Genomic DNA, 20,687 nt, shown 5'->3' with positions numbered 1-20,687 from the left:
CACGCGCCACCGCCCCCGCGCCTCGCGCCCGCGCGCGCCTCGTGCGGCCGCGCGAGGACGGTGGGGGGGGGGGGGGGGGGGGCGGTGCGAGCCGCGCGTGCGCGCCAGGTCCGCCGGGAGCGCGGGGGGGGCGCGGCAGCCCCGAGTCCTTCAGGCGGCGGCGGCGGCGGCGGGAGCGGCGGCTCGGGCGGAGGAGAACGGGAACGACGAGGAGGGGGCCCGGGGCCGCCGAGCTCCGCGGGGGCCGCCGCGTCGGCAGGGCCGGAGCCCGCGGGGGCCGCGCGAGGAGGGGCGCCGGGCCGGCGGCGAGCGGCCGCGGAGGGGAGCGGCGCGGCGGCCGGTGCTGCCCGGGCGGGCGGGGGGCGCCCCCCCCCCCGCCCCCCGGCAGCGGCGAAGCGACCCCTGAGCGCAGCCCCGGCCGGAGCGTGGGGCGGGGGCTGCCTGCGCGGCGCCCCCGCTGAGCGCGGGGGGAGGAGAAGCCGCCCCCGCTCGATGAGCGGCGCCCGCCCGCCCGCCGCGCTCTGCCCGGGGACCGGCGGCCGCGGCCGAGCCATCCAGCAGCATGTGGAGTCCCACCGAGGAGGAGAAATACGGCGTGGGTAGGTGCTGCCGCATCCCTCCCCCGCCCCGCGCACCCCCTCCTCTCCCCGCCGGACCACGGGGGCTGTGCTGTGTGTGGGGGGGGGGCGGCCGTTCCCCTCCCCCGGGACCGGCGGTGGTCGCGGCGCTGCCCCTCAGGTGGAGCCGGGGCCGGGATGGGGGCGGCGCTGCCGCGGGGCTGTGGGGGCTGCCCGGCCGTGCCTCCCCTGCCCTGCCCGCACCGCTGGATGCGCTCTGCGTGTGCTTCGCTTCGCGTTATTTCCCCGAGCGCCGCCGCGGCGAAGCGACAGACAAGCGGGAGTTCGGGGGCCCGCTCTGGGGTCGGGAGCGCACAAATAATCAGAAAACGAGTCGCTGAGCCCTTAATCTACTTAAGCGCGCGGTTCCCTTTTCCCTGCGTTTCCCTCGGCGGAGCGAGGCGATGTGTGGATGGAGTTGGAAGGGGCCGGCGGCGCCGCGGTGTCTTTAGGGGGCGTCGGTGCTGCACCTGCCCGGCCGCGGGGACGAGGGGGCGGCCGGGCCGGGAGCGGGGCCCGGCGGCCCCGGGGCCTCTGTGCGTGCGGAGCGCGCTGGTTCTCCGCTGTTGGTAAATCAGATTTTACAGTCACCAGGCACCGTGGTTGCTCTAATCTGAGGCATCACCCTTGGCGGCTTTGGTTTGTTATTTTAGCGTGTGAATCCCTGATAAGAGCAGAAATGTTACATCTAATGAGATGGAAGATACAGAATTTCGAGAAATGAGCTTTTGCTCATTTCGATTTAATGTTTTTCAAACTGCCGACTTGTATTATAATAATAAAAGCTACTGTTGCTACCCTGATTAGTTACCTAAACGCCTCATTAAATTTATAGTTACCAGTTGTGCATATTGATTTTTAAGTTCCACGGTGTGTAGTGATGATTGATTTCTAGAAATATTTTTTAGAAATATCAACAAATTTGCTACATGATCTGTTAACCGGAACTGTTAAAGTGGGATTTTGACAATTAACTCGTGAACAATTGGAAGCCTTAATGCCTCTTCATTAAAATGCTTTCTGTTAATTTAATAATAAAAAATACTTGTTAATTTTTCATCTTGTACAGCAGATATTTTGCTTAGTACATCCCTCTTGTCTTCATAGTGAAGAGAGATGAAGTAAATCTCTTTTGTTTAAAAAACAGACAATCAAATGTAGCATCAGATGAGAACCTGTAAGTGTAGGGTAATATAATTAAGTGGCAGAAAATAACACCTGGAAGTCGTTCCTTCCAATCCTGTTGCTGTGTCTGTTGGTCAGGGGAGCACATAAAGTTAACAAGCCCTGATACATTGCAGCTGGATTCTCCAGGAACACGAAGTTGTTGTTTTGCTGGGTTTTTTTAATGTACTTGATGCTGTAACTTTTGTTCATACCTCATCTGCTGGTGAAAGGCCACCTCTGTTACCCTAGGATGAAGCTGACTGCTGTAATTGTAATGGATGCTTCAGAAAATAATTACCTATCTTCCAGATCTTGTTTTCCTTCTGCTGCTGTAATGGTTTTTCTTTGCCGTGTCACAGGGTTTGATATTCAGTGTTGTATATGTTTGTGTTTGGCCCATGTGCTCAAGTTAGAAAATCCTGGTTTTACTTTGATTCAAAGAACAGGCAAACTAAATGTTTTTACACAGATATTTGAAAAGAAAAGCTGGGAAATATCAATTCAGGTTGTAAACAAGTCTGGAAGAGGCATGTGGAAGGGAGAGCAGGGAATGAAAACAAGTGTGATTTCAGTAAGTGTTCCCTGGGCTGGAGACTATTCCTCTAAGGATGGGGATTTTTGTTCTGCAGACTACACACCTGTAGAGAGGGCTGAGGTAACGGCTGAGTTGTGCAAGTTTTGGTGATCTCTAGGCAAGCTTTTTTTATTCTTGAATAGCTTTAATTACTTTTCCTGTAATTGAAATTTGTTGATAATCCTCCAGAGAAGGAAAATAGGTGAAAAATGCTGCTTATATCTGGAGTTTAGTTACTATAAATGAGGAGTGGCATATCAGTTTTTCAAAAGTAGATCAGTCATTGCTGGCTGGAGGGGTCATTTTTGTGCATTTTGAAGCAAATAGTCTGCAGAAAGTGTGGACCTGAGGGTTTGCTGCTGGGAGGTGCACGGGCAAAATTTTTTTTAAAAAGGTGGGGGGGGAAACAGTGTAGTTTATCCTGATTCCACAAGTAATATGTGCAAAAATAGTCTTCTTGGCATGAGTCACTGTTCTGAGCTTATGCCTTTGGGCTTGAGTAGTTTGGGTTTGGTTAGAGCAGTCTCTGTCCAAAAACCACTGTGTGTTTTCTCTGGGCTTTTGTTAAACTATGCAAAATTTTAAGATTTGCCTTTGGATTAAGGCAATAAACTTTCTGTCTGTTGATGTAACCTGGGTGGGAGAAAAAGCAGTTATTTCTGCAACTGGAATACCACAAAGCACTTTCTGTTGGAATAGAAGGGGACGTCTGGGTATCCAGGCCCTGGACATACCTGTTCTTGTGTACCAGGGAAAGGGGAGGTACCATTTAAAGTGCTTTACTCTGATGCTGCTGTCTCAGTTGAAAGTAAGTTGTGCTCTGTTGCCTTCCCTGGGTAGCTGGCTCAGAGGTGATAGTTCACAGGAACTGTTCCTTCAGAAAGACACCACTTTCCCCTCTCAACACGTGGCTGTGGAAGGGCTTTGTGTTCTGAACTGGCTTCCAGGGAGTATCAAAGACATTTCTTCTGTGCTTGCTGGAGTTCCCCAGCAGATATTCCTGTGCAGCCACAGGCTCTTGGCTGCAGGAGAATACGTTATATTTCCTGATGGGAACGTTGGTGCCTTTTGGCTCTCTGTGCCTATCTGCAATTAAAAGAAGTTTTCCACACATGCAGTTGTAGAACATTGTTGTATTGCCCAGTTCTCACACAAATCACTGCATGCATCTGCAGCAAAGATATTAAAAGATTGCTCAGGATATTTCTAAATAAATTAAACACTCTCCTAACAACCTGGAAGATCTTCCTTGATTTTATTTCTCAGCTGCTATAGCAACTACCTGGTAGCTGTTGTGAGTAATTCCTCTCTATTTAGAAATACTTATATTCAGTGCCTCTAATCCTAACTCTACTTATAAAACTTGAGACTTGCTGAAGCAGAGCAGACAGTTCTTCCACAGAAGAACTGGCCAGTTACGGACACAATTAATAGAAATTCTGAACTGATTATTGAAGATAACTGTCTCTCTAGCCCTCTAGTGTTTTAGTATTTTTAAAGCAGTCTCTGTCTCTAAGAAAATATTTATTAAAGTAATCTGATTAGTTGCTTTAGTCTTGAAAAGCAAGTATTAAATATTAATGTATTAAAAGAAAAAGTCAAATAGAACACTTTAATAAACAACATTTGGCAACTGTGTAAGAGCTGATTATTTCATTAGGCTGTCAGTTTTTGCTGTTTTATTTTTGTGCAAGGGGCACATTTAGGTGGCTCTCAGGAAAGTTTTTTTGGTTTTTTCTTGGTGTTTTTTTAACGTAGTTGATGCTGCATCAACAAGCCACTTTGTATGGCTGACCATATTAAATATGTATGTATTAAGTCACAGAGGAAAAGGAGAACCTGCCTACATCAACAGCATCTGTTCTTAGCTTATTCAAAAAATTAGGGTTAAAATCTGTTGTTTGATTTAAAAATGCTTTTTTAATCTTTATTTTCTCTGCTTAATTGGTAATTATTTTTAATTGGTAATTAAAAATAAATCCATAAGCACTAATACATACAACTAAACTTTCCCTTGTTCTTACTAAGAAGGGATGGAACATCACAATGTCCTAGTTACAGTTTTGTACTGCAGCTTTTTGATCAGTGACTCGATTTTCATTTTTTTCCTCCCCGCTCACTAAACCTTGGCTTGCATACTTCCAGTTCATATTTATGCTCGGAAAAGCAGGACTGCAGAACTTAGAAAAGTCTTCCTTCCTTCCCCAGGGCTTTTGGCATGAGACCCTGCCTTAGCTGCTCATACAAGCAGCAGCTGCTGAAGGGTGCCTTGAGTGGCACTGTGGTTCCACTGGGTCACTGAGGGGTTTGTTACAGGTTTAAAAATGAAAAGTTTCAGAGGCATAGAGAAAAGTCCCTCTCCAAAATTAAGAAATAATTATTATTCCCATTGTTAATATGGGAAGCAATATCAATCATTGCATCAGGTGTTGTGTGAGGCACATAGGTTATATTTCATTTTCTCTCCTGTGTCCCTGTGCCAGGAGATGTAATTGTCTGGCAGCAGGAGGGAGGTGACTAAGGATATTCTTCAGGGATCTGTCTTGGAACCAAAGCTACGTGCAGGGGTGCACTTTGAAACCTTCTGTGCTCCACTGCTTTGGGAAGTGCTGCTGGTACCTGGAGACTTGCTTGTTAGTCGGGAAAATGGGATGATCCAGGGATTGGAGTAATTTCTGTTCAGTATTTTGCTCCTAAGGGCCTTTTTTTTTACCTGTAGGCCTTAAGAATGAGCAAAGGAATTTGTCAGTCAGGTATCTTAAAGGAAATGTATGTGTGTTATTTAACTGGATGGGAAATGAATCACACCTGGAAATGCCTCTGGAAAAGAGCAGCTCCCAAGATGCATCTGATGGGAGACTATTGGTACAGAGAGAAGAGTTTCCTAGGGTGTCATTAAATGTGGGGGGCAACTTTACCTCCAGTCTAGGGTAAATCTGGAATTCTGTGGGTGCTGATAGAACTTGGAGATTTAATGTCCTGTTTTGTGGCAAGAGATTAATATATTTTGGCTCATCTGTCCTAGAAAAGGCTAAGCCAAAAACATTGTGGTTTGACCAGCTCATATGAAAAGCTGGTTTGCAGGACTGGATGAGAATTAACCTGTAACATATCACTACTTTGCGATTATCTAAATACCAGTTGTCCACTAATGCATTTGCAGTAGCAATTAGCCAAAACTTTCTAAATACAGGAGAAATGAAGTTGAGAAGCAAATTGCTCACAAAGGCAAGAAGTGAGATGTGTGTGTTTAACAGTTCATTGCATGGCTTGTTATGGGCATGTGGGGGTGATCCTGGAGTAAGCAGTGCAATATGGGGTTTAACTTTGGATGATTTGATGGATTTTAGAGCAGTTTTCTCCATTTACTTGTTGTTGTGCTGTATTAAGTAATCAGTTAAGATATGAAGAACTTCAGCCGCTGGCCAATAGGGTGGGGACAAAAGCAGTTCTTCCCTAAGCTTATCCCCAGTGCAGGAGGGATTTTGTTTCTAGAATTATTTTCTAAGGGTGGAAATATTTTGGTTTTCAGGCTTTCTGTCCTCACCTAACAGTGCATCCAGTACCAGGAGATATTTTATAGTATGTGTTGTCAATCTTGGACAACTCTTCCTGCATGTTTCATGGAAATAGGACTGGGTGGAGAAGAACTTGAAACTGGCATTTCTGTGCATAGTAGTGCAGATAAAAAGCTTCGGACTTGCTGAAAAAAAAGGCTAATCAGGTTCTATCAGGTGTTTCTTATTTGTGAGCTTTGGGTTTAAATTCATTGTCAAGCCTATAGGACAGGAAGGGAGATTGTTCAGAGTGAAATTAGTGAGGAAATTTAAAGTAATTTCTCTTTTGGACTCCTTAAGGAATAGGAAGTTGGTGTGTGAGTATGGGGTGATGGTGTAGGTTGTGGTTTGCAGTTGTACGTGGGAAGAGAGGAAAGGTGACTTTTTATTAATCCTTTGAAAGCAGCTTCCTTAGGACACAGTCAGTGGCATGGCTCAGCTGGACTTGGGTCTCACCACCCTTGCAAAGCTTTTTTTGTAGCAATTCTGTCCTTCACAAGTCAGACTCCAATGCAGACATCAGGGAAACATGTAAGAACTATTACCAGAACTTGTAATGATACAATTCTCTACTGTGCATTTGCTGGCATTTCAAAACCCACAGGAGAGGGATAATTGGGAATGAGGAAGCTTTCTGTGTTCATATGCACAGTGACATGTAGATAGACAAGCTTTTCTGATTAACACATTAAACAGTTATTTGGAAATGGTTCTCATACAGAAGAGCTGTGACTGCCTGATGGGTCCAACAACTGGTGTTATTGGTGGCAGTATGTATTCCATAGATTTGTTCTCTTGAGAAATGGGAGCACTTCTCAGATGTGGGTGTGAAAACACCAAAGAACAGGAAGTCTGTGGAAAATTATTTAGCTCTTGAAGAGCCTGATGCAACTTTTTCCTCCTTTTCCAGAGAATTTTTTTTTTTTAATTTGTGTGGTTATTAAGTTCATTGTGTTCTCTCAGCTGTGCTATGCACTGGGGAAGAGGCCAGAGGAAGCATACTGTGTGATCTTGGTCCAAAACCAGTTGTGATTGAGAGTAGTCTTTCCACTGATTGTTTTTAAGTTATGAATCAACCTTAATCTCACAACATTTGTCACTTTGTTCAAAATCTGTCTGCTCACTGAACCTCAAGGCAAGTATGAAATATCTCACTCAAGTGCCTGATGTTAAAATCAAACCTCTGTTCAAGTTTTTCAGTGTTAAAATGAACTTTGTGAGGTCTTCTGAGATCCTGAAAGCATCTCTGAAGATTTTTTTAGCCATAATTCCTTCCTCTTAGACATGTTTTAGTGTTTGTTCAAACAATAAGTCCTTAGACCAAACTTAGGGAATGTACTTGGGAGGCAGGGAACCGAGGCTTTGAGCAGACTGAGTGCTTTCCAGTGCAGTTGTGAGGTGATTACTTATTCCAAGTATAAGACTTCCCTCCGTCCCTCTTCAGCTTTTAACTACTTTTTCTTTTCTTGAGTCTTTCTGGATATTAAGCCTTAAGAAAAGCTTATGACAAGTGGTGCCAGCTAACTCTTGGTGATTAAAAGCAGGCCTTTGTGCTTTCAGAGGTAAGCTGGTGTTCTCTGAAACATCTAGACAAACCTTTATTTTTATTTCAGTGCAAGGAAGCTTAAACACTAAATGCTTTTTAGGCAGTTGATGGAGTAGTGAATTATTTTATTTTCTTTCTGTTGAATGTAGGTCCCTGAGCTACTCAAGGTGCCAGAGTGTAGCACAGAGTGCTTTGTCAGGTGCCTCACTGTTCTGGAAACCTCTTGTGTTTTTGAGCAGCAGGGCCCTTCTTCCCCTCTCAAAAGGTTTTTGAACAAAATATTTATGAGTACCTGCACTTTTAGTCTTCTGAACATGATAAAGAAAGCCTTGAATCCATGTCAGAGAAACCCAGAATTGTTAAATAGAGGGCAATTGCAAGCAATACATGACTGTTCGGGTGTCAGTGCACGTGGTCCTTTGCCTTGCTGTGGTGGCTGCTGGGTGGGCTGCCCAAACAAGTGGTGAAGGGAGCAGAGAGCCTTTCATAGGAGAATATCTCACACTGCTGGGATGTAGGGGGATAGGAGGAGGTGTTTCTGTTTCACCCTTTTCTTCCTTTCTGGAGAAAAATGCCTGTGGACTTGTCTGCAGAAAGCTGCCCACTTCACCTAGGCACTGTTTTGTGTATACGTGGCTGTGTTACACGGACAGAGAGTGTAGGCTCAGGTAATAAAGTGTCATCCAGAGTGGAACAAATAATCCAAAAATATATGAATTACTGTAAAAAAAAGGTTACTGAAAACTGTGGTTTGAACTTTGGTGGATCTTTGTGCTTTGTTTCTCTCTCTAAATGCTCAAGATCTGAGTGATTGGTGACCTGAATTTTGATAAACCGAAGAAACAGCAGTGTAGTTCTGCTGGATCTGTTAGAGCAGGATCAATATTTTTGTGAAATAGTCTTGCCCTGACATCTGCTACTGCTGTACAAAATGGAGCTGGACACTACCTGTGGGCCTGGTGTGATGAGAGATGGGGGGAATCCTCTCCATGCTTGTGCCTCTGTTTAAAGGTGCCACTAACAAGGGACATGTTAGAGTGGGATGAGCTGTTCTGGGACCTGGAAAGGTCCTGTGGCTGTTGTGCTTGGCCCTGCTGTGTGTGCAGAGCCCCCACTGGGAACAGCCCATGTGTGCTGGGGAAGCTCCCCTGGCAGTGCACAGTGATCTCCATCCTCCTGCTGGCTGCTCCGGCTCAGCCCTTCCCAGTGTGCTCATCTGAGCAGAATTAGGACCAAAGCCCCTCTGCTGCTTGTTGGTTTGGTTTGGTTTTTTTTGTCTTTTTAACAGATGAGTGTTTGGTAATCTCTGTGGCCCAAGGGGTTTGTGCCAAGGAAGATTGTATTCAAGCACTGGTCTTGCAGAAACAGCTTCTCTTAGACTAGGGCAGAAGAGGTAGAAAATAGGCTTCTCTCTCTCTCTTCATCACAGCAAGGCCCCAAACTGCAACTGCTGATCTTGTTGAGTTTTTTTGGTTTGGTTTTGGCTTTTTCTCCCCCACTTCTGGAACGACTGTGTTTCTGGCAGAAAATCATATTCCCCTTTTAACAGGAGGAAAAATACTTGCATAAATAAAAATAAATAATAATGAAATAAATAGTAATAATAATAATAATTATAAAATAAACCTGTGTGGAGGAGACAAAAAGAGAAAAGGAGGATTTCCCCAACATCTCAGATGATGTTGATAGCATTAAATAATGCACATTTGCTTCAGTTAAGATTGGAAGAGTTAAAAATCATGAAAAGGAAGCATCTTAAATTTTGTCAAATACTTTTTTTCTTTTTTGTATTTTAGTAGTAAACCAGAAAATTCGAAATTTTTATAGGTGGATTGATGGGTTTCATCGTTGTCTTCAGCAAAGTTCTTGTGCGGCAGCCAGTATAGGCTAAAATAGAGTTTTCAGCTAAAATGCATGAGCTGTATGCTGGAAAATATACTTTTATAAATCTGCCCCACTTCCTGCTGCTCATTGGAAATGTGCAAACTGACCATAAATGCCAAGTTAACTTAAATGTGTTAAGAACTTATTGAACAGATATATGTGAGGTCTGGGAGTCTCATGCTGTAGCCTGTGCAGAATGGGACTGGCTGGAAGGTGCTCTGGGATGATCCCTGAAGTTTTCATGTGTGAACATGAGGCAGCAGTGTTCTGCTGTAGGCAGCCACATCCCTGGCTGTGTTCCTGGGCACCAGCAGGGTGATGGAAATGATCTTTGCCTCCTTCAGTTGCTCTGGGGCTGAACCTCACAGTAGGAGGGGTGAGGTGAGTAGGTAGGAACATACCCAGGAGAGGAGGGTCTGTAAGATCCAAGGTGGTACAGCCTGGGAAATGGAGCATAGGAAAGGGTTGGCTCTTGGATAGCTGCTGTATAGGGAGGTACAGAGAAGAAAGAGCCAGGCACTTCTCAGAGCTGCAGGGTGAAGGGAGGAGCTTCGGGGGCAAATTCCACTCAGGGACAGTGATTCCCACAGTGCACGTGGGAAAGCCCTGGGGCAGGGTGCCTGGAGAGGTGGTGCAATCTCCACCCTCCAGGAGAGTCAAAACTTGACTGGGTTCTTACTTTGTTTCCTGGTGTTGAACAGTAAAGTGTTCAACAGGCTCACGTTTGCAGCCTGTGGAACGCAGCAGTGCAGAACAGCTCCTCACCTCCCTGGGCAGAGTGTGCTCAGTGTTCTCCTCTTTGCCACTTGGGTATTGGAAAGAGGGAGGAGGTTTCAGAAACTGAAACAGCCTTTGCTTCTCTTGAAAAGGGAGAAAAAACCTGCTGCATTCACTTCCTGCATAGAGGGAATGATGTCTGGGTGAGGGACTCGAATGTACTGATGGAACAGTGACAGGAAGAGAATGAAGTAACAGGATATTTCCTTGCAAAGCTGGAAGCTCAGGACCTGTTCCTGAGCACAGCTAAGGCAGTGGACAGCGCTGTTGATTTTGGTCCGTTACTTCTCTCCCACCTCCCGCCACCAGGATGTGCAAAACTATTTTAAACAGCTCATGGTTTTTGAGCCCAATCTCTATTTTTATCTTGGAGGGCAGGGGAAGGATGCTTGCAATCTTTTGCTCTGCTACTGAATGATCACCTTTCTTCTCAGGCATCTGTTTCTTTTTTTGCAGGAATATTTTCCTGGTGCTGGTATGACTCAGTAGAAAGAGGCGGTGTTGCTAGGCAGCGGGTGAGCACTTTGCAGATGCCATGTGATGGCAGTAAGCTGCCTTGGAATAATCCATTGGTGGCAGTATTCCTGGCTGAGGTTCTGTACTGCACAAAGAAAGAAGCATCTCTGACAGGAGCAGATGCTGCCTAGCAACTGCCACTGCTCCCCAAGCAGCCCAAAATACCTTCACTTAATTGTACTGTAATTTTGGCAATACACAGAACCCAAAGTGTAATGTCTTGCTTTCAATTCTGAACTATATTCTTCTTCATCAAGATTTGGCATAAAAGTTCATAAAGACCATTAATAAGGTCAAAAAAATTTTAGCCCTCTTCTAAATCATGTCTTTTGTTTAATCCCTACTCTTCGATTGTAATGTTTGGATGGCTTTTAATCAGCTTTTGATAATCTTTTTTGTGTGTGTGTATTACATTAGTGCCTGGCAATTCCAATCGGATTAGAGTTCTGCTCTGTGTTATGTGTAGCAGCACACTCTGCAAGAAATGCCTCTTCTGCAAAAACTTCATGTTTTATTTGGGTTTTTAAGGTGTAATTGGATATATCATCTCTTCCATACTTAAATTATTCATGTTGTCATCTTGTTTAAACAGCAGAATGTTTTAGAAGTGCTAGACCTGGGGTCTGTTCCCTGTATTCTTTGTGAACGTACTTGCTGAATGAGGCCTGGACTTGTAAATAAATCTGCAAGTCTTAGATTCATTTCTGGCAAATAATTGAAACCCTCACCCAGAATTAATCATTTAAATACTTGGAAGGTGTATTGTGAGGGTGAAAACATTATTGTAGGTATTCGTAGAATAAAATGGAAATGTTTTTCTTTTCATTTCCTCATGGTTCTGCTCCCTTGTCAAATATTATCAGACTCTAACTGTGCAATCTATGAAGCTGCCAGGTTTAATCAAGCAGTTCCACAAAGGCAAAAATTAATCATTTTGGCCTTTAATTTTGTTATAAAAATGCAAAGGGTTTTTTTGGTCATACATCTTGTTATTTTAAATTATTAAACCCACAATTTTCTGTGTTCAGGAACTACTCTTTTCTGCTGGTAAAAGGTTTGTGGTTCTGAGAGAGGCTCAGACTGGCAGGTGCCGGGAGGTTTGGGAGGTATTAAATCGGTGCTGCCGGTAGGCGTGGTTGTGCAACACAGTTGCCTCACAAAAAGGTGAAGCTAAATCTCGCCACTCTCTTGTCTTCTGTGGGATAATTTGTGTCAGTGCTGGTTTTCCTGCCCAGTCATCCTGCCCTGTCCTGGAGACTGTTCCCTTGGCCTTCCCAAAATGCAAAGAATCCACATCTGCCCTTCTTGGAAAATACATTATTAAGCAAAGGTAGCTTAGCAAATTATCAAAACACAAATACTGTGGAGTGGAAGAATAAAAATTGTTGGTTCACTCATTTGTTCCAATTCCTGGGAGTGCTGGTGACACAGGAGGCAAACAAGTGAACCCCCATTTCTGTGTGATGGAAAAGTCATGTGCAGTTCTGGGCTGATGGGGCTGTAAAATGTTGATGTGGTTCCATAACATTAGGGTGGCTCCATAGAAGAAAATGTATAGAAAATGCTGCTAAATACGTTTATCAAATTAACACAAATAAAAAAGCTTCTTTTAGGAATACCCAGTCCACAGATGTCTGAAGCTGGGGAGAGCCACATCCTTGCCCTGTTCCCTTCCTTCCCCTCCTTGTTTTAGCCTCTGTTAGGGAAAAGGTGTTGGATTTAGAGCTGTCTTTGGTCTCATTTGGTGACTCTTGGGTTTCATGGAGCCTTTATTATCATCTGGGTATTACAGGGAAGAAAATAATGTTTATCTTATTCAGCTCTTACATCTAGCACATATTGTGTCATACTTTTAATAGCTGGGTTAATATGAAGAAACATTTTAGGGAAAGATACATGCTCATTGTAATATTAGTTTACCAGTTTGGAATAATATTATTATTTTCTTAAATAATAGTCAGATAATTTACTATTGATCTAGTATTTAATTCTAGTTTTTAATACTAATCAATCTAAATCAATCTTAAGCTCAGGGATTGATTTATGTTCTGTGTTAAGCGGTGACAATGAGTAGTAGTTGAAAACAAAATGCTGTATAAGGACTGTGAAATTCCAGTGTTTGTGTTTACCCTAAGTAAACACATACTCCAAATTCTTAGCTGGTGTGATAGAGGTGTGAGTTTAAAACATGCTTATGTGTTATAAAGCATAAATTACATCATCAGAGAACTTGAGAACTTTGACATTTATAGCACAGAACACAATTCAGTGCTTGCTGTGATTGTACCTTGTCAAGGTATTTTGGGTATGGAGCAATACAACTGCAGCTGTGCCTCTCTCCTGTGTTCTCCCTGCCATTCCTCCTGAAGTGGGTTTAGTTGAAGATCTACTGAGGGATGGTCAGTGCATAATCTGAATAACTGCAAGCTGAGTGTAGTACTTGGTAATTTTTTATAAAAATTAAATTGCATACTTTAACTTGAAACACTTGTTCTCCAAGTGTCATCTAAAAGTATTGCAAACTACCAGAATTTTAATAAGGCAGATAATATTAACAATGAGTCAAGAACTGGAAAAAAGTGTCACAAAGTCCAAGAAGATCTATCTTTTCTAAATGAAGATGTGTTGAAAATTCACAAAATTAAGATTTCCCCCCCCCACCCTGCCCCCCAAATTAACCCATAGAGTCCAGTAAAACATGGCCTGACCAACATTTTATGATAAAGAAAAATCAAAATGTGGTTTAACATATTTGATCTGTTGCAGTAGAAATTATTTCTATTGTGGATGTGAAAACCTGGGAAATAAATAATAATTTTTAAAAGGCCAATTTAATGATCAAGAGACACATAGTTTAGATTTGGAGAAGGAAAAAGAAGCAATGTAAACATGGAAAGCTCTTGAACTGATTTTGTTTCTCAGCCCTCACTTAAGTTCTTCTGATTTCTTCTGATTGTTGTATCTTGGACAGTGGGGAGGGAAAGGGCTCTGTTCCTTTATGAAAATAAATTACTCATGAGCTGAACTGATGTTATGTAGTGTAAATAGAACATTATGCAAGATCAAAATATTTTTGTAGGCTTCACTGAAATGTGTAGAAATAGGTTAAAAAAATAAGAAAGTACATGAGAAGGCATATAGCCTTGTCAGTTCATTGCATAACATTCTGTAAATGTAAAGGAAAAAATGATGTTTTAAGGGAATGAGCAGCTGGATGTGTTGGGCTGGATAGTTCTCTGGCATTTCCCTGTTGTTCTGTGTTTTCCCACTGTTCATGTGACAAATGTGACACATTTCTCTTACTGTGGTTATCAAGGCATTGACATGCATTTGAGAAGAAAAATGATCAGTGGCAGCATTGCAGGCCAGGTGAGACTGGGTGGGGAGGCTGCGACACAGGAACCTGAATGGGAAAATATTATAAGAGGAAGGTACATTTTAAATTATATCACAACAAAAATGGAGCCACCTCTGTGGCTGGCAGCAGAAAGTAACAACGGCACAGGTGAAATCTGATTCAGCATTTCTCTGTGAGTTGTGTTCTCCTCTTTGCCATCCCAATGAGGTCCCAAACCAGTCACTAGCACAGGACAGCAGGAGCTCAGGTGGTGACCCGTTGGTAATGTCAGGGGGTTGTTCCCAGCATTCCAGCCCTTTCCCATCCCGGTGTCCTGCCCCAGCTGCAGTCAGGGCTGGAGCTTTCCCCAGGCTCCGGTGCCTCCTGGGATAGGCCCTTGCAAAGCCAAGGGTGGGACACATCCATAGATTTGGAACTTGAGCGATTATTTAATTTCTGTCACCCACAGTATCTTATGAGGAGTTTCACAGTCTATGCACTGTGTGGAAAAGCACTTTAATGAAGTCCTGAACTCTGCTGCTTCATTTGACACTGCTCTGCTTTTTGAATTGGAAGAGGTGAATAGCCACAGTTCCCTGTGCACCTTCTGTCAGTTATCCCCTCTCCACTCTTTCAGCCTTCCTAGTACAGAAGTCCCATCTTGGTTAACAATCAATCACATAAAAGCCCTTATTCAGTCCTTGCTATGTCCTCTCTCACTTCTTTCTGCCTGTTCTTATGCTGGTCAGTCCTTTTTGGCAAAGGATTAGCTTTTGACAAAGGAGAAAACTGGCACATGGGGTTCACTGGTAATTTTATGCAGTACTGTGGGTAATGGCATCTTCCCTTTTTCCCCAAATAATACAATAATACTGTGTGTGATGTAGGGTGGTCTCTGACAGTGACTGAGCACTGAGTTTTATGGTAAGACCTCTGACAATCCAGGCTTCCCCTCAGTGTGGCACTAGCAAGGGAGGAGATGATTTTGTGTGTGAGGTGAGGATTGTTCATCCCCCGTGGAATAGCACGCAGGTGAACTGCACACAGTTCATCTGCCAGTTCTGCTTGTGCAGCTTGGGTCCATCTGGAACTCTCTATTACTCTGAATAGCCTGAGTGGCATTATAAACTTTGTGACTTCTCTAAATGATGAGCTTTTTTGGATCATTTAGGAATACTTGAAACAGGAAAGATTCCAACAGAGATCCCTTCAGAGCTTGCTGCTCAATCTGTACTCAATAAGAGAAATAACTCTTCTATTTCACATCACTTTGCTGATTATTTATCTGTGCAAACACCTTCCCACTTTATCACAGGCAAGTGCAGTTTCTTCAAGAGCTATTGACAGGGGCTATTTGAGAACACAGTTTGTAAAACCTCCTGAATTGTATCAATTAGATGTTCTTTGTTCACATAGCAAGGAGCTGCTTTAGGAGGAGTCAAAGGTGTGCAAAGATGCATTGGCTTAACAGGTCCTGTTTACCTTTTGATACAGTTTCTCTTCTGCTGGTGACTTGCAATGCAGCTGTTTATATGATGCTGCCTCAGACCATATCCATAGGCAAGGAAAAATCTGTCATCCCCTGGATCCTTGACTTTTGAAACCATTATTCCAATGCCGCCTGTTCTAATATGTTGTACCCCACAGTGCTTTCATACGTTCTGATACAGCATGAGAGTCATTGCCTGTGTGAACTGGTTTGTGCCTTTCTTACTGGTAAATTCCAGAGGTGAAGAGGGAAGGATTTCTTTCACTGTGGTCCAGTTTAAGTACCACAGATAAGGGACTTCAGTCTTGGAGATAATTCCTGAATCACATGGCATGTGGTGCTTTTTCAAAGCATTCCTCTTTAGCAGAATGCTGGCTTTAACTGCTGGCTGAAATGACTTTGTGAGGGGATCTACGACCTCCTTATAGACCTGAATGATGGCAACAGGCTTCATATCTGAAAATGGGTATTAAATATTTCAGCAGTGTGTCCTGGAGTCCAAGGGGGATCAGTCAGATCTGTAAACTGGTGGGTAAAAGCTTTGCTTTGTGCCTGTTTTGATGAGGTTTTACTTGTGTATTCTGGTGATCGAGAACATGAATCTCGTAAAAAATGGTGGAAGCTTACGGATTGATGGACAGTTTGTAGGTGATCACGTAGGGTAAAGAATATCTCTGTGGAAAGGAAAGCAATCAATTGTCAGAGTCCTCTCTGGAAATTATTTTCTTTGGAATAGTTGAATTACTCTGAATTTCTCTGTATTTCTCATTTATATTTGCGATCATATTTTTCAAATAATGCTGCTAAGAAGAACTGAGTACCTAAAAGGGACTTTATAAATAAGATTGTCTTGTGTAATGCATTTTTAGCTTAACAAATGAGTAACATCAATAACTTTTTTGGAAGTAACTGTTGGAATAATAAATTGCACTATAAAAGAGCTTTAAATTTCTGCGATTCTGTCATAATCAGGAGTTGTTTTTACTATTCTTTTTTATTTCAGAAATGTTAAATTTTGTTCTCATTATGCAGTTTAGCAAGACAGTGTGGTCTATTGGGTCAATTTATTTGGGTTCGTTAATTTTTCCTGACTTTGATTTTATGTGGCTGGAAAATCATTTACTTTTGAGATTTAGCTTCCACTCTTTTGATAATATCTATATTGCTACTCACCAATCCTATGGATTGATTATAAAAATTGTCAAACAGAAGAGACTTACACAACTTATTGATGATTACAAAAGGAATTAGATTCTATACTGTTGTATTGAGAATGAAGGGGAGGGTGTTACTTTGTACGAGAATTAATTCTCTAATTGAGTATGATCACCGAGATTGTATCTAGAGCTGATGGGATCAGTTGACTTCTGTTTTGTGATTTTTGCTTATTTATTCTTTTTTTGAGTGAAGTAGACCTAAGGAAAGAGCTCTGTCTATCTTATTAATAGGGCACTCTGAATTCTAAAGAGCCAATTACATATTGTAGAGTCCTTGTATCAGATGTTCTTTGTGTGAACAGTAGAATCCTTTTAAAAATGGATAGTTTGTGTCTGTAAACTAACACATCTATTAGATTTACTTCCTGTAAGACTTAAATATATTAAAGTCACCATTCCTGACCATATTTTAAAAAATTATTCTATCAGCAATTGAAAAAACCTTTGGTACTGTCTCTTGCTGGTGCCTGTCCTTTAGCTTTTATTCTAAACCCACCTGTATTATTACATAATAGGCATCTATTTGATGGCAAAGAACTGGTAATTTCTTTCCTGTTGCATCCTTGGTTCAGTAGCTTTAATATAGTAAATAATTGTCATAGGAAGTCAGCTACTGTTTACTAATTCAAAGCACCTAATGCAGCATTAGCATGCAATAATATTTTCCAGAGTTACTGTTTCTTCTTTGGCTTGGCTGAGTAAGACCAGTCAAGTTGTTTTTCCTTCATGATTTAACTTTTCTATTGTCTACAGCCACTAACATCAACATGTCCCATGACTGGTGTCTCTGTCGTGAGATCCGTGGCATGTTCAGAAAAGATGGAAATGGTCTGGAAACTGGTTTTTAATATTATTCTGCCTGTATTAATTCTTACAATTAAGGATGTATCTAAAATTACTCTTTTAAATTAATTTCTTATTACTGTATTGACACTTTTCCATTTTATTTTCTGGTGTTTTCAAAGGTAGCTTTTTACCCAAAGTGTTTGAAATTCCCCTTTTTGAGACATACATGAATTTTTTAGTGGTTTTGTTGGTTTGAACTAAAAAAATCACATTTTAATACAGGACTTTGTGGTATTTTGCAAAGCACCTTGTACTTTCTTGATTTCATAAAATTGCCAATTACAAAAAAAAAAAATTCTGTCTTTAAAGGATCCAGCTATCTAAAATACTGAAGGGGAAAAAAAAGGAGAAGGGGAAAAAAGGGAAAAGCCATTGGAGGTTTGATTATGTCCTGACAGTTTATCATTTCATTTGTCAGTGTTCCTGCACTTTGGAAGAGGCTTCAAGTAGTTTTTCTTTGGTTGAAATCCATATTTATGATTTCTTCATGGCTGAAGAATGGATCCAGAATGCTGATGAGCTTAGTTTTTGTTGGATTATACTGTCTGCATTATTCCAGTCTGGAGCCAGTTGTGTTTCTCCTGCCTCTGATGTAAACAAGAATTTAAAGCCTCATTTAACTGACGGTGGCTTCTGCTGGGCCATAAGAGCTGAGAGAGCAGTTTAGGTTTGTTGATGAAATTCTGAGTTCTTAACTCTTGGGATTAAATCCTGCATTGAGTCTCACAGTGGAAATGCAAACATTTGATGCCATTTGGTTCCCTTTAGATTTTTTTTTTCACTCTTTCTTGTATTGGCCTCATCTGTGTGGGTGTTTGCCTGGTGGGTGTAGTTTGTTCTTTCTTGTCCTTGCCCGTTAGGAAGCGTGTGTGGATAGGGTTCAAATGCAGTTTGTTTTGGTGGACGTTTTGCCTCTGCTTTTCTCATTATTTCTTAGAAATTCAAGGTTCAAGAGACCTATCTCGTGGTACATAGTGCAGATGGGAGGCTTGGGTTCCGTGGTGTTCTTCCCCTGGACTTGAACCTGTGTGCTTCATGCGCAGGCAGAGAGACTGGTGCCTTTGGCACAGGAGGATCCTTAGGGAGGAACTGAACTCAGCTGGCTGGAGCATGCTGCTGATAACTCCAGGGCTGTGGCTTTGATCCCTCTCTGGGCCATTCACTCGAGTTGGACTCGATAACTCTGGTGGGTCCCTTCCAGCTCAGAATGTTCTGTGAAATGTGCCTCTATCCCATGGGAACGTGTTGACCGCAGCTGGAGTGTTTGCATTCCAAGGGGAGCGTTCTCTCGAATTGGAGAAAAGGGTGGTGCCCACTGGGGGTCACTGTTTCAACTCTTGGAATTCCACTTGGAATGCTCCGGGGTGTGTAGGTGGCTACAGGGGAGCTCTCCTGACCCTGTGTTTACCTGGAACAAGGTACTGGAGCGCTTCAAACTGTGCCTCGTGAAGTTTTTAATGCTGGGACTGGGGGGGAGGTAGGACCTTACCTGCAATTCACCCTTTGTTCGGACATCTCAGTTTGAGGGAGCTACCCATGCTCATGTCCCTGTTGTGTTTTGATAAATATAGCTGAAGAATATATCATTTTACACTGTGAATTTTTAAAATGGAGATTTACTTAATATTTTTATTTATTGTGTTAATATTTTCTGGAGCATTAAGATGTGTTCTTATTCTCCCTGGTTAATGAAAATTAAAGATACCTGGAAAAGTAAGGTGTGTTCTCATGTTAGATAGTGCTTATGAAGAGTAAAGATGCTTATGTATTCTTTCATACGTCTGCTTAAATATAATGTATGGTATTACAGGATTTTTGCAGTGTATTAGATGCACAGATGGTATTTGAAATAGTTTCAACTTGGAGAAAAGTAATTGCTGGAGTTGAATTCCTGTTGTAATCTCTGCAATTTGGGCAGCCTGTTCCATTGATGGGTTGTGGAGGAGACTTTGTATTCAATACGAATCAGAGGTTGCTGATTAAAGTGATTACAATCCTTGCTTAATTTAAAAATCTTTTATAAAGCTTAGCTTTTATTTTGTTGTTGAGCTTAATTTCTGATAAGGGCCGGAATAAAGATACCTGTTCAGGAAAAGTTGGCTGACAGGTTTTCTGGGCAGCTATGTAAGAGCTATTTTTGTGCAGGGAGTGAGCTAAAGGGCTATGCTTAGAAGAAAATTCACACAAAGATCCAAGCCTCATATGTCTCTCTCTCTCTTTTTCCCCACCCTCTAGTGATATGCAGCTTCCGAGGAACTGTTCCACAAGGCTTGGTCCTGGAACTAGGTGAAACTGTCCAGATCCTGGAGAAATGTGAAGGTAAGTGGCATGTCCAAGAAGGAACCCCATTTTCTATGTAAGAATATACAGCTATCTTAATCTAGCAGATTTTAATAAGTTCTTTGGAAATCATGATGCATCAAATCAAAGCACTTGAATAAAACCTACTCTGACCCACTTTCCGTAGGAAAGGCTGAGTGCTCTTGGCACTAATCCAGTCTGATAGGGGGTCAGTGTGTTTGAAGTTAACCATCTGTCCAGAAAATCTTGAACCCTGACCTGATTGTTGCATTGTAACTGGGTCTTATGCTGAATTTTCATCATGTAAAGTATAGAATCAGTATTGTTTTTTACTATATTTTTTCAGTGTTACTGTTATGCATTTCTATTAAGTGTATCAGTTTAATAAGTTAGAAACATCTGAATAAGTGGAAAATACTAGTTATTAAGAAGATTAGCAATACTAGAAAAAAATGTGAAAAATATGGGTTATGGGGAGATTTTTTTTTTCCTTTTTCTTGACATGTGTTTTTGTACCTAAAGCAAAATGCCACTGTAAATTTTATAGTTGTTATGTGCCTGGAGATGTCTGTGTGTGAATAAATTGAATATCCTAATGCTCTGCTTTATTCACAGTGAAGAATGTGATTTGAAGTTGTATGTAAAAGGAGAATTATTCTTATCCTAATGTTCAAGCAAGTGTTGTAAAACATGTCTGGTGAGAAGTAGGTTGACAAGATACAGTATGAGAACATGTTTCACTATAGTCTGAGGTGGAATAATGTAACCTTAATTCTGAAGTGTTAAACAAATTCAAAACCCAGATCCACAAATTTGAATTCCAAAATAACATACCACAAAGTTGTAGATGTGGTTTTTT

At 42.1% G+C, this 20,687-nt stretch overlaps 1 protein-coding gene across 14 annotated transcripts in view; it reads left to right on the top strand.

The window, feature by feature from the left end:
• The first annotated feature begins 473 nt into the window (after nucleotides 1-473).
• DOCK3 (dedicator of cytokinesis 3) overlaps nucleotides 474-20,687 on the top strand; it is a 183,288-nt gene continuing 163,074 nt past the window's right edge. For all 14 annotated transcript variants that reach the window (XM_088061622.1, XM_088061619.1, XM_088061624.1 and 11 more), the window contains exons 1-2: nucleotides 474-599; nucleotides 19,763-19,846. In XM_088061622.1, the coding sequence (XP_087917748.1) occupies nucleotides 563-599; nucleotides 19,763-19,846 (121 nt within the window). In that variant the 5' untranslated portion in view covers nucleotides 474-562. The remainder of the gene's footprint in view (nucleotides 600-19,762; nucleotides 19,847-20,687) is intronic.

The sequence above is a fragment of the Pseudopodoces humilis genome, chromosome 13 (genome assembly GCF_049639895.1).
Source record: "Pseudopodoces humilis isolate 2021_Gansu_Grassland_sample_001 chromosome 13, ASM4963989v1, whole genome shotgun sequence".
In the NCBI taxonomy this organism is placed as follows: Eukaryota; Metazoa; Chordata; class Aves; order Passeriformes; family Paridae; genus Pseudopodoces; species Pseudopodoces humilis.
Note: the sequence above shows the minus strand (reverse complement) of the source record. Positions and strands in the feature narration are given on the sequence as shown.